Below are 18706 nucleotides of genomic sequence, written 5' to 3' on the forward strand. Positions count from 1 at the left end.
GGTACTACCTTTTCATTGATCCCACTCAAGTAACTGTAAATTTTCTGAAAGGCTAAGGGTTCTATTTTAGTGCTGTGGGTCTTGCAGGGAAATAGAGGTCCTGTACATAACTCCTCTGGGGAAATGTCGAAGTATCCCACTTCATTGGATATGCTGACCCTGCCAGTATTTCCACCTTCCCCCTACTCAGAAGAGCAATTCCCAGTTCAAGCACCTAAATGCATCCAGAGCAGCCCTGCACTCTGTCCCTCCCGTGTGGCAGCCGGCAGCAGCTCTGCAGAGGGGAGGCACGCACACGCCTATAGGTGGCACTCGTGCCTCATAGAGGCACATCACATTAAGAAACCCATTAAAAGCATTAATTCCGCAGGGCACTTTCCATGAACATTTTCGATTTTATTGTCAACACACTCAAAAACAAACCTATGTTGAAAACAATTCTTTCTGAGAACAGTAAAATACAAAATATTTCACGTAGAAGTTTGTTAATGTAACACAAACAGAAGTGAGACACAGAAGACGCCAATGTGTATAATTTGTGCTCATGGTCACAAGTTTAGGAACTGTACCACTACAGAATTGCCACGCAGGCTTGGAAAGTGAGCATTTGACAGTTTAAGCATCACCTCGGTATTTCTAGTATTACATATTTACTTGGAAACTTTCTAGCAGTAGACAGAAAAGATGACAATTTTGTCTTCAGGGTTTGTTTTGAAAGCACCATGACAACAGACTGTTCCAACTACTTCCTTACAGAGGGAAGTCTAAACACAGACAATTATTGCAGTTGCAGCTTTTTAGGGGTAATGTTTATTGTTATCTATTATAGGTTTGTGAATATGCATTAACAAGCAAAAATCAGTATTTCCCAGCAGTCCCTCCTGGAAAGCAAAACCAGCATTGCCCAATTTAAATTTGTTCTTTCTATATTAAAGAAAGGAATCTCTTATATTCTATACAAAATGTATATGCTTGGCCAGGCACTGACCAGCTTTCTCTTCTTCTAGATTCTAACCCAAATAAGCAAAACTTCTTTATTGGTTAGCAGCAAAGAAGTTCTGCAAACTTCACACAATAAATAGAATTCTGCTTGATTTAAATTTATTTCCAAAAGAGTGACATGACTAAATGATTTGTATTAGACATTGACACACGTATCACGCTCCATCACCAAGACCCTAGGCTTAGTCAGAAGGGGAGAAAGGAATAGAGTAAAAGGAATGTCTGTTCTAAAACAACTGAAAGTTTTAGGCTGTACTTTGCTTTTCTCTTAAAGGTCCCAAAGAAAAGTTTCTAAAGCTACCCCAGGGTTACTTCTCACACAGGCAACTTGGTTCAAAACTCAAGTTTGAACATCAACTCCAGAAAAACTGAGACACCCCCGCTTTCCTACACTCAATGACATTCCTGACTTGTAACAACACATACTTGTTCCTCTCCTCTCCTCATCGCTTGCTTGATCGCTTTTCATGTTTATCCTTTGTGTGCTGGCTCCTGCTTTGGTGCCTTGGAGGAGAGTAGCTGACTCTCCTTCTGGATTGAAAGCTGGGCGTATACGGGTGAATTCTGCGTTTCTTTGGTTTTTCTTCTTTCCTGCTTTTGTTTGGTTCAGACTCCTTATCATCTTCTTTTTGCTCACGCTCTGGGTCTTGTTCTTTTTGAGACGGCAATGTGTTTTTGATGGTATTAATAAGAAATCTTTTATTTGTACCGGCAAGAGGACATTTCAACCTGTAAAGACATTTAAAAGTCATCAAAAGACAATGTAAAAACATCCCAAAACAAGTCTGAGATTTTAACTTCAGTGATTTTAAGACAAGTTTGTGATTTTGGCTTTCCTTGCATGCCACCTAGTGTAAACTCTCAGTACAGAAAAAGAAGTTCCAGATCATCACCATTCTTTTGTCTTACTTTTTATGGGAAGGAAATTATTTTACTTCAACACAGTGAAAATCCACATTATTTTCTCAAGGTAGTGTGTGTAAGGGGAAGCAAAGGATGCCAATATATTTTAAGGTTGATGGTGCCTAACTTAGGTATTCAGAAATCAAACATTTAGTAACGTGCCCTAAGTCAAATCAGAATGGCTTACAGAGAACACAATCTTCTAAAGTCAGCATTATCTAGTGACCTGTAATATTCAGAAAGTAAGATATACATGCATGAAAAACCCAAACAGCTGTAGCATAAACATACACAAGACCAATTTAAACTTATACTTAGCAACCACCAAAGTGCTTTATTTCTTTTTCTAGAAGAGTAAAGATACTTTTCCAACTATTTTCCTTTTTTTTTTGTTACTTTTTCCACTCACAGCTAAACACTTTTGCACATAATTTATCAGCTCGTTTTGGGAAATAAGTATTGTAAATTTCATTTATCTTGTTGGTATCAGCTGTACTCTACTTATTCCCAATTATCATCTCTTAAAAAATGAAATAAGAAAAAACAAATTTTAATATGTTCCTACAGAGAACAGAAATCACTCTGAAGACTTTATTTATAGCTGGAGTCACTGCGGTGTTTGTCTTCACAGTGTTGAGACAAGTTTGTAAAAAATCAGAGCTGTTAGAGATCACAGCAACTTACTGAATCAACTAAAGAGTCATGGAATCCTAACCCCACAATGATAAGATCATCTATTCTACTTGAATATTTTGAGTAAGTGTAGAAATGATACCCTAACTACTCAAAAACCTTTGACACCTCTAAACCATCAGAACTATCAGAACAACAAGCAAACTACAACAAAGATCACATATGATTATTCAGCATACTTCATGACTTAACTGGACATGGAATTTACCATGGTGTTTTGCTTCAGGTCTGCCTACTAAGCATTCCTGATAATTGTTCTTCTTCTAAATTGTTCTCATTCTTCTAAATTCTTCAAGAACTTAGGAGAGCAATTTTAGAAGTATACAGCCACGCTGTTTTATTTCCACAAGGTATTTTCTGATACACTTCTACTGCATAGAATTTTAGAATTTTCTAAACTTTCTTTGTATAAATCTACATTGTTTTTCTCAATCATGGTTTTAAAAAAAATAATTTTTTTATCTGGTATAACTCTTTTGTAAATTACATAAATAAATGTCAGTCAAACAGGGTTTCTATTTGAAGCTACATCACTAATGAACATGGTGCTGAATGAGTCATGGCACAGGTTACACTCAAGACATAAGAGAAACCAGCAAACATTAAAGTCCTTTGTATGTCTTATGAGTGCATTAAACTATTGTACCTCAACATTTCCTACCAAGGAGGGCAGCCTTCTCCAGGCTGCATCCAGGCAAAATCTATTTCACATTTGTTCTCCCTCTTGCTTTTTCTTAAGAGCTAATGCACTGATTTAGCACTAATATATAGTGCTAGAATGAGACAGTCAATTTGCCCCGAATAAATCCATCAGGTCGAAGCATTTAGTTCTTTTTGACACTATGAGTGCTGCCTGAGCTGTACTAAGAACGAAAACTGATGAGAAATGCTGGGCTTGAGAGTCAGCTAAGAGATGCCATTAGTTTACCATCATACTGTGATTAAAGTGAGCCACGAGGCTTTCATGGAGCAGCAGTAAGTCATGGCACTGAAAAAAACCATTAGTTCTTAGTTTTATTGACTTCAGACTTCAACACAGCAAACGCTGCCTTTATATCTTAAAGCAAACAAGATGTATGGCATGTGCTATATTACAGGCACACACAAAGATCATGTTTACATGTAGCCATGGTACACATGGAAGTGTGAAGATTAAAGTGAACTGTATGAATCCACTAATATCTTTGAGAGCATCTCTAAAAGTGAGGAAATTGGCATCTCCAAGACTGGCCTTGGGTTTGCTGTAGGGTCTGATCCTGCAGTGCTCAATTCACAAACAGGTTTGCCCTCAGGTGAGTTCTCAAGGGCTGGGAAGGCAATCTCAGCCCGGGCATGGTGGAACACAGTACTGCTGTGACCAGCAAACTGTGCCACAGAACTGATTTGAGAAGCTTTGCTTTAAAACAAACAAACCAAAGCAAAATCCAAACAAGCTAAAGGAACATTAGAGTTCTGAACTGAAATGTGCCCCAAGCAGGCTGCAGGCATGTGTGAGGCAAGGACAAACTGAAGTGCTAGGGCTTTCCTGTCTACCAGACTCCAGTTCTGTAGCAGAATCTTCACCCATTGTAAGGTCCGCTTTTTGCTCTGTGTGCTCCAAAAGCTGCATCAAGCTATTCTCATTGACAGAATCTTGCCCCCCTCCATGAATAAATCTCAGACCCCTCAAAATCTCTCCACTATGTAATAACCAAGACAATGCAACACACTGCATGTTGACAATGATATTGCCTTTTGAGAAAAAAAATTAAATCAGTCATTGTTAACATAGGTCAAATATTAACCCTATTTTTGACCATTTAAGTCCACTTATCTGCAGTAACAGAATTTCTAACCAGTGCCTGTCATCCAGTGCAGCAGTGCAGTTCAGCACAGAAATGCACTATACAAGTTCTTTAGAGTAAAAACATGCTGACACCATTGAAGACACAAGAGCACAATGAAAAGTGCCAGTCCTTCTCTGCTGAGTAACTGGACACACCAAACAGGATTGGCACAGTCAGCCTTATCACACAGAGTAAAGTCCATCTTTCCAAGAAAAAAAGTTCACTATGGATGAACTGGCAAGTACATTTCTATAATTTCCAAACTGCCATGGAAAATATAATATTTCAATAGAAGAGTGACTGAAGGGGGAGGGGAAACAGCTAGAGGCTGTTTTGCCAGACCAAGTAATCTATGTTGTTACCCTTTTATGGGGGACCTTACGAAAGAGGATGCCTCAGAGGACACTGAAAGCTTTGAAATATGGTCTTGGTAGCCAGGTACAGCTGGCAGGACTTTGTAGGACCATAGAATCATCTGGTTTACAGATTATCAAGTTCCAACCCCACAGACAGCGACACCTTTCACTAGACCAGGTTGCTCAGAGTTCCATCCAACCTGGTCTTAAACACTTCCAGAGAAGAGGCATCCAGAGCTTCTCTGGGCAATCTGTTCCAGTGACAGCTTGACTTAGGATGTGGCCTGATTACAAGATTTTAACATATTTACTTTTCAGTCTCTATCTGTACCCTGTTTCTCCCCCTTTTCCTCATATTCAAATGAAAGCTGAGGGGAATCCACTGCAGTGTTCCTGCACACAACAGCCATTCAAAGACAAGATGCAACACAGCACTTCACAGTTTCAGTATCCTCACCATCATCATTTTGTATTCTGCTGTACTTCTAACAGATTTGGTATTGAACAGAAAGCTATCTACAGGAAAGCAATTTTAGGATTGCTTTACAAAAAATAGAGTTAAAAATAATGTAATGCTTCCAAATTTTTTAATTGTAAGTTCATCTACTCTTACAATGCAGAGCTGAACAAACAATCAAAAAATAGAATGTTTTCCAGTTCTTACTTTACATAAGCTTTTCAAACAAGATGAGAAGCTGCATTTGATTTAGCTTTAGCTCATCTTATCAGCATCTTTAAAGAGCAGACCTATACATTGGGGGAAAAAGGCATCTAGAACTTTTTTCACACAGTAACTTTTGTGGCATTTTGACTGCCTTTCTTAGTTAAAGCAGAACAACCGCTTAAATGGGACCTAACTTCACTGCTATAAAGAAGCTCATGAATTATGTACTTAGAACCAAGAGAAACACTTCAAAGAAACTGAACATTTGTCTTTATTTTAACTAAAAACAATGGAAACCCCCAAATATCCTATTTCATCTAGCCTCTATTTATCTAACCATTTCAAATGTTCTTAGACTATTTGTCCAAAACTTCCCACCCTAGATCAAACTGATCTTTCAAATGTTAGCTTCCAGACAACTGCTCTGCTGTCTTTTCTCATTTCAGAAGTTCCAGCATCACAGCATCATCACTAGGATTCAGCCACAGATTCTGCTCCTTTCTGGTTAACATTTCCAGGATTCAGACACCTTCAGAAGAGGGTTCTTCCTTACTCTTCTCTCACACATTTCCTTATTTGTGATTAGCTGTACTAATGCTTGAGCCAGATACATTAGCAACAGGATCTACATCATGTGTTATCATAAAGATTCAGGAGACCCCCCCAACAAGAATCACCATGGCCAGCGAGTACATACAAAAGGAACACTGTAGAAACTAGAAATACTGCATTGCTGAATGAAATCTACAAATAAAAATATCTAGCATTTCTTGGATTCATTTACCATGGACCTACATACTGCCTATCTGAGCAGTCCTGAGAGTATGGAGGCCAGTGAGCTGAGATTCTTAACCAGCTAAGAGATTGTGCAGCCCTCTGGCAATACTGACAGCTGCTCCACGTCCAGAGAGCCTCAGATAATTTCCCTTCCTGAACAGACTCTTGGCCAATATCACTGCCAACCTCCCTGCTGGTTACTTGTCCCAAACAGGGACAAGCCTTTCTTCCACTAGCCTCTAAGGTTGCAGCACTTGCCCATGTCATCCACATTACAATTGTAAGACAATGTAAAATCAGCAAAACATTCCCAAACTAGAAGAAATACTAACAATACTGTCTTGTATTTCGAGGCTCAGTCTTTGTACGAGAGACTGGGCTGCAAGTTGATTGCTTTGTACATTTTTTTTTGTACCTGTCAGCTAAGCTGGCTTGGATACTTGTATTTTAGGCTCCAGCAACCATCATCTATCTCAAATTATGAGACAGCAAAAGATTAGGCAGGGTGCTTGGGGAACTTTTTTGAAAGAGCGTACTTGAGCTATGGAGAACTAATCACTCTGGACAGTAACAGAGCAATGGCTTGAACCTGAGGGCAGTCCCAAAACAGTGTTGAGAGGCTTGCTGGCCAAGGTTTTGCTGACATCAATATTCACGAGGAGACACAACTCCTTTGTAATGGTATGCACAATACAGTCACCCCACCCAGGAATGCCATTTCTCCATATACGTCCCTTTGACCAACTTCTGTCAAATGCCACTGACTCCAGAAATGTATTTCCCAGTATTCAACAGCTGCTGGAGAGCAACATGAACTGGAATCAGTGAAGTATGAGGAGTAGTAGCCTCTGCTTCTCCTTACCCAAAGACAGATGGCAGAACAAATCTTTTCTTCATAGGTTGAGCTGCTTCAACTTTCCAGTGCCAATGCAGGACTGATGGCCTTACACTAGATGTCTCCAGGGTGTGTGCATCTCTTCTCCAGGACTCCTCTGACAAAGGGCTGAGGAATCCCAGAAGTCCTCATGAAACACACCTGCAAGCATTTTGAGTTTGGCAAGGAAGGAAGGTTTTGTGTTTTACCTGTTAGCACTGTGCTTTTAGACAAGTTGGTGATTACCTTGTCTTTGCTTTTATCAGCTATGATTTCCTCTATCTACTAATACACATTTTCATGAACTAACTTTTCTGCTCATTTCATTTGCTATCCAGAGAGCTCTGAGCAGAATTTACTTTCTTCTCAGTAGTTCATACCTTGCAAGGTTACATGTCAGTGCTGGGTGTAATCTCTGAAGCCCTTCAGGATCAGTAACACTTGACAGCATTTTGCTGGAGTTTGATACTCAACTGAGCATAGTTAAATCTCCTTCCAAATATCTTACCCATTGTATGTCCCATGTGTTTATGCAATACCTAGCTGTTGGGCCAGTTCAGAAGCACATGAACTGCATAACAGGGCATAAAAAATATTGAAGAGGTGACAGCACTGGCAGCTTCTGTTCTGTCTGTCATACCTGCAGAACTGGACAGCAAAGACTTAATGGGAGTTTGCCTTTGGGGGGCTTTATACTTTCCTTACAGCCACACATGCCAGCCATACACTAGCTTATGCCAAACCCTACAGCAGTAGATTTGTCACAAAAGGGATTACTACCAGTCTCTCTAAGGATAAATTCAATGAGGTAAAAATCCCTGGAGATGCATTACATACAAAGAAATCATCTCTCAAGAACATGATATCCTGAGCTGCAGAAGAAGTATCTTGAACAAGGTACTACTGAGCATATTCAGAAACAAAGCTATTCAGCAAGTCACTTCTTAGTACTGGGTATGGGTCCCTGATGGATACAGGGCACTGCAGGGATGGATCCTTTGTTTGACCCAGCACAGCTGTTCACATGTACCTCTGCAGTTGGAAGGACTCCAACAGCCTCAGTTCAGGATATCACCATGCCAATCCCTATGTCAACAGTCTTCCTGTGCCTGAAGCTTCTTGACAGTCCTTTCCTCCTGCAACTTTAACAGAACCCTGACCTAGCCAGACACCATTAATCTGCAACTGCTCTGAACAACAGGCCATCCTTGCCTATCCCATTCGCTGGCAGGCTGCAGGAATCAGGTTTTAGCAAACTGCATTCTGAGCTGATCATCACAGCCAGCTGAACAGAACCACTATCCTCTTACAAACAAGGAGTAAGAAGGAGACACATTCAGGAGCAGATGCCCATACACTCTCCTGGCAGGTACTCCAGACTGCACAAGTGGCAGCAAAATTGTACAGGGGCTCCTGATCACCTCCCTGCAGAAATGTTTAGTTTCCATATCTGGAATCAACTTGCAAATTCACAGTAACTGGATGCATACATCACTTCATGGTGCTAATTATGTGCACTGGGTTACCTGGCCACATGGCTAGGCTGACAGGGTCAAAGCACGGTGGATCAGTACAGCTACAGCCACTCTGGGGGATTACACCAATGCAGCTATTTTAACAGAAAGGCTATGAACTGCATCCCTAAAAGAAATACTGAGTAAAACATACAGAAAATCCTAAACCTGTTTGAAAACATAAAGGAGCAACTTTTTTTTTTTCAGCAAGACACTATTTTAATGTCTTCAGAGCTATTAAAACAGACTACTGAGCTGAGAACTTAATGAACAGTGCAGGCTTATCTCTTAGTACTGTTGATGGAGGAAGACAAACCTTATCTACAAGTGCATTTAGAGCAATCAACTGGTGCACTACTTGCATGAACATCCCTAGATCCAATGGCTTCTTATTAAAGTCATGTACATTATTTTATGATGAATGACCCTCCTCAGCATGTGATTACTTCTCTAATTATAATTACATGCATTACATTCCATGTCAATCTAGCTGTAAAATCTGGAATACTGCATTGAAGAATTAATGCTGTATTTAATTTAAAATTTAAATACTGTGATTTTTTTTCCCAGTTACTATACAAATTAGCCCCTGGGTATTATGTTTTTTTAGTATTAAAAAGTAAACCTCTTCCAAAACTGGATTATACTTTTGAGTTCATTGAGTTCATTTTTGGCTACAATTTACATATGAATTGTCTAATAAAGGCTAGTTTGTTGTTTTATTAATGTAAGGCTTTAGGTTTCTTTGTCAGGTTATGAATTTTTTTCACTTAAAAGAGAGTCTAACCCAGTAACATGAGCCATTATGTAAGTACATGCACAAAGACTCATGAGATTCCAACCCAAACTTTTCAATTCCATCTATTATAAGAACATAGTCTCAATTTTCCAATTGCCTTGTCTTCAACACATTCAGACAAGCAATTTCACACAGACAGAATTTACCTGAACTTCTTTCTTATTTAGACTGGAATTTTTGCCCAAATATGTGGATGAAGACAAATTATATAACACAAAACACATAAAAAAGTAGAGACTTCTGTCACACATTAAAGAAAGATTTATTTTGGCATCAGAATTAATTTTCTCCTTGACAACTTACCAACCCATAGCTCCCATTGTTTCAGCTCTGGTTCTCCCACGTTTTGCCTCTTTAAGTAACTCTTCCACAGCCTTCCTAAGTAAGAGAAAAAGGACAAGGTCACCACTAGTGGAACACAAGAACTTGCCACTTTATGCACTTAAGCAAATAAAACAGATAGCTTTATTCACTCTAGTAATTAAGCAATAAAGAAGCTTAATAAAGATCACCTTGACTTTTAAGATAATTCAAACTCCTATGCACCAAGATTAAAAGAAACATTCTGAAATATTAAAACCAACTAAAGCTGTTGCAAATACAAAACTGTAACACTGAATGAAGAGCAGGGCTTGGGGAAGTTGAAATCCTTTTTAAGCATACTTCTGCCTGTGAGGACAAGCTGGATATCCCATCATATCACAGGCACTCATGGAAAAGGAGTATCTCTCTCCCATCATTTGTCAGAGATACCTTCTCTAAGATGCCAAGTTCAGCACCAGCAACCTCACCAGCCACTGCTGCCTTCCCAGGTAAGAGAAGTGATGGGTATGGGATGGCTACTTGCAAGAACACCAAAAAAAGGGTGCAAAACACAGGCCATGGCACTGGAACATAAGATGCTGCATGCAAAGATCTTCATGAAATTACAGCAAAATTTGTTTTTTTCTCCAGACCCAGAATTTGCTATCTGAGCATCCTGAGCTAAGTTATAGCAATTATGGTAAGAACACAAGGCTTTAACAGAAGCTTGTCCTGAGCCTTCAAACAGCAATGTCAGACAAAGGTGAGGAGAAAGGGGAAGAAAGTGTCTGACTTTTAACTACCAGTTACCAAACTCGGTGATTCTCTTTTTAAAAAAAACCTGACTGAAAGATTAAAAGCCAGTCATTACGATTGTACTATAAAAGCTGTAACAATTTATAACTGAAATAAGAAACCAAATAATCTGAGCTACAAAGCACTAATAAAGCACACACATAGGTATTTTAAACAGCTATGATTCAGTTTCAGGGAAAACATCATAATAAATTAATATGGTGAGACCAATTCTATTAACTTAGGTAGGAATTACATGTCATTAACTATAAGAGACATTTTTTGTTATATTAAAGCTCAGACTGATGTGGCATCCACCTCAGCAGCCTTCTAATTCCACACCTTCATTATCAACCACTGTTTCCTAATACCGTTCTTTCAACATCACCCTTATTCACTGCAGCTTTACAAAGCCCTTTCAGCTTGCACAGACAAATGAAACACAATGCCAAGATCCTCTCTGAAATAATGTTTCCACTCACTGAACTTATATCCTCTACACAAGTAAGCCAAAAGCTACGCAAACAAGTTTTTAAAATTTGCTTTTACAGGCCTCGTGGGACTCCACATTCCTTGCTCTCTTCATTTTTACAGCTTGGTTACAATACAAACAGTTCCATGGCTGCCAGCTTCAATTCTAAAGGCAGCAGCATGAGCAAAGGGAATGCAGCATGTAACTTTCACATGAGAACCAACCAAACACTGGGGGACTGATAGGAGGGAAAATTAGGGACAGGGGCACATTTAAGAACTCTGTCATCATTCTGACATCTTTTATAGCAAGCACCACTTAAAACTTGCTGTGGCAATTATTTTTGGGCAATCAAGTTGCAGAATTACAGTAACATGAAGGTACAAGCAGTGATATTTTTATCTTCAAGAGTATGGTACAAGACCTATTTACATTTCTGAGGGATTAGAGTTTTTCCTCTCTCTGTATTCCAAGGTTATAGGCAAAGCTCCCATTGCATATATCTTAATAACCAGTATCATAAATGCATGTGTCAAAATAATATAATAATTCCTAGTCAGGCAAAATGAGAAGTATTTTCTATTCCTCACTCAGGGGAAGAGGATCATAATTTTTTTCCAAAAGGTCAAATGGATAGACTGAAAAAATGAATAATTGGTAATAAAGAAGTATATCTGATAGTTACAGGCAAAGAAAAGACCATGTTATTACAGAGACCACCCATGGTTTGTGAGTACAGATGACTGTCAGGAGAAAATGCATGATGCTGGATCTGACAGCGGAGAGGCCAGGCAGCCACAGCTCCATGTCCAGGTCCAACCAGTAGCAACCAGTAGCTGAAAACCACTCCCAAGAGGCAGATGCACACACCAGGCACTTAGACTGCTGGCCACAACCATCACAGACAGACACACAGTGTGCTCAGACCTACTGCTTCATCCTGCTCTTCTCTCCAGCCAAATGTGGGAAGACCCCAAAACTTCAGCCAACTGCACTGCCAGTACAGACTATCACACAGGGCTGACTGGGACACCCTGATCCCAACATCCAACCCCACTTCAGTCTTGCCTGTAGAGGCACACCAGCACACATACACATCTCACCCCTCACCCTACACCTCTTCAGCAGCTGGCCAGGACTCCCTGATGGCCTCAACAGCTAGCTCCTCCTGGCTCTTGGAGATACAAGCTCATGCTCCAGCTCTCTCCTTATTCACCCACTTACCAGATATTCCAGCTTGATCTTCACCAACAGCCACACAGTCCCTCATACACCATACTTGCTCCACTACTACAGCACAGATAAACACATGGTCCCCAATCCCATTTCAGGGGCTAGCATTTGGTTTTACTCCATGAAATGTCCTTAGTTATCAGCACCCAGGCCTCCAGCCCAGGGCCCAAGCCCAGCTGCTGGCATCCAAACCTTCACATGTTCAAGTAGCTGGCACCATGGACACATGGTCCCTCCAACCCACAGTGTGACTGCAGCTGCTAGCACTAGGATGTACACCCTCTCCCCTCCAACAGAGTCCTTCACCCAAGACAGAGTTAGAAGGGAATTTTACAGGAAGACAGGACGGACTGTGATGATTAGGCGCAGGGCACGGCCAGACAAGAGTACCAACCTGCAGCCTATACACACATGATCAGACCTTTTTATTCCCTTGTTCCTTTATTTTCCCATTCTCAGTTCTCCCCACATCACTAGAACTTCCTGCTTTCCCTGTCTTTGGTTTCTTCCCTATACATCCCATAATAAGCCACAAGTGAAGCAACACAGACCAGCGACCAGGGTGACCACCAAGCCACAGCTGAAATGCAGAGTGTGGATTTCTGTCCTTACCTCACAAACAAGGCCGTGCAGCAGGGACACACAGGGACACAGGCTCCTTAGGCTCAGTTCATCTGAGTGGCCAGGGGAGCCCACTGCTTGCCCCAGTTTATCAAAGGGCCTTGCACACATGCAGTTCATCACCTTGCTGTACTTTCTATCATCTCTGGGCTTTTGATCACTCTCTCTCAGCAGGAGGCTCAAGCCTGTCTGTGGAAATGCCTCGTAAGTCTCTGATAATGTTTATGTTATCTCTACAGCTCTGTCAAACCAGAGTATAATCAGCAGTAGGCATAATATATGAAGTCTTCCCACACTGATATTCTTAGTATTCCCAGCTGCAACATCACCTGAGCAAAACTACTGCCCCCTTGGCAAAGCTTCCATTTTTGACCCTTTCCTCGCAACATGCCCTATGTGATCACAAAATGATTTTCTTCTGCATCCCATAACCCCTCCCACAACCCCATGCAGCAATGCCCTTAAATCCCAAAGATGCTCCAGGACTGACTCCTCTTGCACAGTACCATGCCTGGAGGCCCAGGCTGTCTCTTAGGATGAGCCCTGGAGCGGGAGGGGGGCCCAAGGAAGACATGCATTTCTCTCTGACCTTACTGTGAGTTCCCACCTGCTGTGTGTGTCCCCATCCTCCTTTGGGCTCATGAAGATAGAGCTCTGATGGGCTGGTAATTCTTGGCACAGGCCTGGGAGAAGCCAGGACTGGGTGATGTTTGGGTTCCCCCATCCATCATGGTCTGTCTGTAGTCCTAACTAGGAGCTTTTGGCACATAACCTAAAAAACTCTGCCATTTCCACCCACACCAGCATCTCATTAATGATCCTGATGAGAGCTCTAATTAAAATATATCTACTGGAATTGCTTCACAGCACACAGTCAGCTACAGAAGGGCACAGACCTGGAGCAGGAGGGCGGTATTCATATCCAACATCTCGCAGTCAGAGAAGGGACATCTTTAACAAACACATCTCATGAAAGCACTAATAACTGTTTGCAGTGTATTGCACTACTATTAAAGCTCAAAGACCAAGCTTCTCCTCTACTGCAACTGGCAAAAACCACACTTAAGTCTACTTCCTGAGGCACTCCAGGTCCTGACAGCAAGCTGCAAGCTCAGGAAAAACAATTAGCAATTTTTAAAATCAATTTTCTCAAAGCAGTTTTATGCTAACTATACAACTTATTTTTAACTGTGCATGGGACTAGAAATAGAAGTGAATGTTGGTATTCCAATTACAGCTGAATAATGGATATCAAGACCTTCAGTCAAACAAGTGACTGAAGACACTGACAGTGTTATTTAAAATTAAATCTCACGAGCTGGTCCTATCTGTTCACCCTTACTAAGAAAACTAATGAAAATGAAAGTCAGGAATAAAACCTAGGCCACAGCTACAAGAGGAAAAATGAAAATAAGCACAATATGCCACAAGCTTCCTGACATTTGCTCAAAGACATCCCACATTGGGAATGCGAATGCTCTCATTCTTTGCTGATCAGGTTTTGTACTTATTTAAGCAATCTACTTGCCAAGTCTTGTGAGTGCTATTTGCAGCACATTTCTGTGCTGATATTCTCACCAGCCTGAGTAGTGATCGTAGCACTCCATTTCAAACACCAATCTTAGCTTGCAGACCACTTTTACATTTTTTTTTTCACCAGGAGTAAGGAATACTGAATTCTGACACTTGACTTTAACTATTAAAATCAATAGTAAGAACCATTAATTTTCTCCAAGGCACAAAGCTCGCTTGCAAGCGTAGTTGGGCTGCTTGTGCAGCAAAAATATTAATTATTGATTCTCAACTCAGCTACAGGCCTCTTGTTACAGAATTATAGCATTCTTTGTGATTCAGAGCAGCACCTCCTTAGGAAACAATCCCAAGTAAATGATGCTCTAAATAAGCTTGGCAGGTACTTCCAATAAAGCACGATATTCAAGGTTGTGAAATATTTCTAGGTATTGAAAGACAGAATGAATTATGGAAGGATATGGACACACAGTATAACAAAGCCACTTCCTCTGTATTTGAAGAGAAATGATGCATCTTCTGTGCTTCAAACACACAGAACCACAATGACAATATTTTAGGAATCAGAGGGGGAAGGAAATACTTAATTTTTTACATAGGAATGAAAATGGTGACCTCCACAATATCTCAGTGTATATTTAGTTGAAATACACTAGGAAAAGCACTTATAGGTGCTTGCAGAGAAAACAAACTGAACAGCTCCTACTAGCTGATTCACAACTTTTTCCACCTCCTTCTTGGCTCATAACTTCAAATACCATTAATCATATGTTAACATAATTTGAAATTTTCTTAAGAATCACATGGAACCTCAAGTCTCAGGGTCTTCACTGATGTACCAACAAGTTCACAGGGGAAAATCTCAGTTCATACTTCCACCAAAGGTTATTGGGTAAGATGGAGCAGAAGTAGTTCAGTAGAATGTAGCAAATATTACTGTTTTACACATCTGTGGCATTTACAGCTTTTAGAGTTTTAAAATCCACAGAATGCAACAGTCACACAGGAACTTAAAAATTAGTATTCGGCTTCTAGGAAAACCTCACTTCATATTAAAGTGAGGAAAACATCAAAAGCAAGATCAAGTGAGAGTCAGACATGGTAAAATTGAAAAATAGTATCAGGAAATGTGGCAGTAAGGATAAAATAAAAGAAGCTAGATGAAGAGACTTCTCCCCGGATAATAACAAAAATATAGGGCGACTGACTTAACAGATCACTTTTTGGAATACTGGGACACAAAATTCATTTCTGACCTGAAAAGTGCACAAAAATACTACACTTCTTTTTCCCTCACGGTAAATTAAATAAAAACCACATGTATAAAAACCTTAAGTTTTTATTTAAGACCTGTGTATTGCAAAACAAGCCTGAATTCAGAGACAGACTACTCAAAATATTCCACATAAACCCATTTTTAAACGCTAAAAATCCATCTAAAGTAGTTAACACTGTGGCTACAGAACAGAAATGCTATTATTTGTATGTTAAACCCATAATATAAAACCCTTAAAAATTACATTAAAACTACCATTGATACAGTATTCACAGGAGAATATGACCAGTAAGTTATTGAATGTGAACCTAAGCCATAATGCCTGCAACCCAAAGGATAAAGAAAGGTCTGTGTTAGACTGGAGGGGCTCTGTACTGAAGACTGTACAGGAAGCAATGCCAAAGCACAGCCTCTAAATGCACAGAGCACAAGCTGAATTCAGGCTGCTACTGCCAAATTGAGCTGGTATGAAAACTTAAGGTATGAAAACATAACTAATGATAGGTGGATCCAGGACAGGAAGAGCTAATTGCTGAGTGCACTACACTGTAGTTATAATGTGTTTGGGGCTGACTAAACACCCTCTGAGGTGCACAGTGACATGGACTGGTGACACCAAACAGCTAAACCCTACTGTGTCACTTTGATAAGTGACACTGAACTTCATCCTCATTACCCACCATGCTGCCACAGAACAGGAGTAGCAAATCCCAACTTGGACTGAACCTTCGAGGATGGGTAAAACTTTGAATGCAGCTCCTGGGAAGAAGAGCATCAGTCAGGAGGTGACTGTGGAGCAGTCGGATACAGCTGGTGAGGTCAGCTGTGTCCTGAACTGCCCAGAGAACCGCAGGTCCCCAGCATGGCAACAGCAACCAACAGTCACCATGGAAGAACAGCGGCATAGTTTCAACTTGCCATGAATGAAAAAGGCTTAAGTTTGGAATGGCACTAGTAAAAATTCATGCATGCACAGAAAGAAGCTTTAATTATTAAACTGATGATCTGAGAGCAGAAGCAGCTCAGCAAGAATTAAAAGCCTCTTAGAAAGCATTAAGCTCTCTAGCCCTTCCACTGTCTCAGTACTATTGCTTTTGGCACATTTCAAATACCTGCCAAATATAAACAGAAAAAAGTTATTTTCAGTAAGCATTCGCAGATATGGTTTCTTAAAAGCTAAAGGAGAGAACCATGAGGAGAACAGTTCAGAAAGCTTCTGGTCACCACTTCATGGTACCTGCTGTTTTAAACAGCCATAAAGAAAGTGAACAACCCAGAAATAAACTTGCAATTAAAAAAAAATTCCCAATCACAAACAGGACTATTTTGCAAAACATTTGTGACATAAACACCAGAAGTCTATTTCTAAAATGAAAGCAAGAGAGGCCTACTTTGAGTATCCCAATTTAGAAATCAATGTTTGAAAAAGGCTTAAGTTTGGAATGGCACTAGTAAAAATTCATGCATGCACAGAAAGAAGCTTTAATTATTAAACTGATGATCTGAGAGCAGAAGCAGCTCAGCAAGAATTAAAAGCCTCTTAGAAAGCATTAAGCTCTCTAGCCCTTCCACTGTCTCAGTACTATTGCTTTTGGCACATTTCAAATACCTGCCAAATATAAACAGAAAAAAGTTATTTTCAGTAAGCATTCGCAGATATGGTTTCTTAAAAGCTAAAGGAGAGAACCATGAGGAGAACAGTTCAGAAAGCTTCTGGTCACCACTTCATGGTACCTGCTGTTTTAAACAGCCATAAAGAAAGTGAACAACCCAGAAATAAACTTGCAATTAAAAAAAAATTCCCAATCACAAACAGGACTATTTTGCAAAACATTTGTGACATAAACACCAGAAGTCTATTTCTAAAATGAAAGCAAGAGAGGCCTACTTTGAGTATCCCAATTTAGAAATCAATGTTTTATTCCTCAGTCTTTGCTTGGGAGCACTGCAACTCAAAACGTGCTGCAAGACGAATCCATCGGTCCCAACGAAATGCCAAGTAGAAAACGATTTTATTTTTTGACAAAATAACTGCCAAACATTTTGTATTTTTTTGATACAAGAATACAATTCTAACAACTGGTCAGCAGCCAACTATCCAGCACTGACAACTGAAATTCCTAACAACATAAGGTGTTCTGGGATTTTTTGAATTTTTTTTACCGAGTACACAACTGATCAAGTTGTAACTCACGAGGAGTGAAGCACCCAAGACCTTCCAACCTTGTTTCTAAGGGACATCAGCACGCAGCCGAAGTTCTGTGCGGAAGACAGGGCAGGAGCAGCCCCAGGCCGCGCTGCCCTCGGGCTGCCCTGCCCGCGCCCCCACCGCAGGGGCTGTCTGGGGACCGCGGGCAGAGCCCGCCGGAGCTCGGGGCCCGTTTTGGGCGCGGAGCGATCGGGCGGGAGGAGCCGGCCCCGGCCCCAGCCCCAGCCCCAGCCCAGCGCTGCCCGGGCCTGGCGGCGCGGGAGGCGCTGCCGGGCCCTGAGCGGTGCAGCAGCCCCGCACAGGCCGCTCGCTCTCGGGACCGCTGCCCCGCTGTCGCTCGTCCCTCACCTCTCCAGCTCCGGGTCCTCCTCCATGGCTCCCCCACCGTCCCCCGCTGCGGCTCCTCAGGGGCAGGCCGGCGCCATCCCCCGCTCTCGGCCGGGCGGGGCGGGGCAGCGGGGCGGGCGTAGGGGCCGGCGAGGACCCCGGCGGGAGGAGCCGGGGCGGTGCGAGCCGGGCCCCGCCACACCCCGCCCGGCACCTGCAGCACCGGTGGTCGCGCCCCCGCCGAAAGAGAGCGGGGGCCGTGGGCTCCCTAGCGGGCAGGATCCCCGTGCACCTCCGGCAGGGCGGGGGAAGCAGGCGCGGGGCGGTGACTGAGTGTGAGGAGGGCGGGAACGCCGCTGGGGCTCTTAGTCACGGAGCCGCCCGGGGTTTGCTCCTCGGGCGCGGCCGCGGGGCTCGGGCAGGCGGGGACAGGTCCGCGGGCAGCCCTGGGCGAGCAGCGCCCCGCCCGGCCCCTCCTCCGCGCCGGCCCCGCCCGCGCTCCCCACCGCTCCGGGCTCCGCACAGCCGATCA

General features: G+C 41.9%; 1 protein-coding gene across 1 annotated transcript; it reads right to left on the reverse strand.

Annotated features, from left to right (window-relative positions):
- Nucleotides 1–375: 375 nt before the first annotated feature.
- Nucleotides 376–18649, reverse strand: POLR1D (RNA polymerase I and III subunit D). The gene is made up of 3 exons (XM_039718351.1): nucleotides 18196–18649; nucleotides 9712–9786; nucleotides 376–1731 (listed from the first exon to the last, which is right to left on the reverse strand). Exons 1-3 carry the CDS (start codon nucleotides 18219–18221, stop codon nucleotides 1446–1448), a joined length of 387 nt encoding a protein of 128 aa, XP_039574285.1. The 5' UTR covers nucleotides 18222–18649; the 3' UTR covers nucleotides 376–1445.
- Between the last annotated feature and the right edge of the window lie 57 nt (nucleotides 18650–18706).

Source organism: Passer montanus, unplaced genomic scaffold (genome assembly GCF_014805655.1).
Source record: "Passer montanus isolate IOZ18808 unplaced genomic scaffold, ASM1480565v1 scaffold4, whole genome shotgun sequence".
Taxonomy (NCBI): Eukaryota; Metazoa; Chordata; class Aves; order Passeriformes; family Passeridae; genus Passer; species Passer montanus.

Coding starts and splice junctions, on each gene's coding strand:
- POLR1D (XM_039718351.1), bottom strand. CDS start 18,221: ATGGAGGAGGACCCGGAGCTGGAGAG. Junction 9,787..18,195: donor GAGGACCCGGAGCTGGAGAG/GTGAGGGACGAG, acceptor TCTCTTACTTAG/GAAGGCTGTGGAAGAGTTAC. Junction 1,732..9,711: donor ACAATGGGAGCTATGGGTTG/GTAAGTTGTCAA, acceptor ATGTCTTTACAG/GTTGAAATGTCCTCTTGCCG.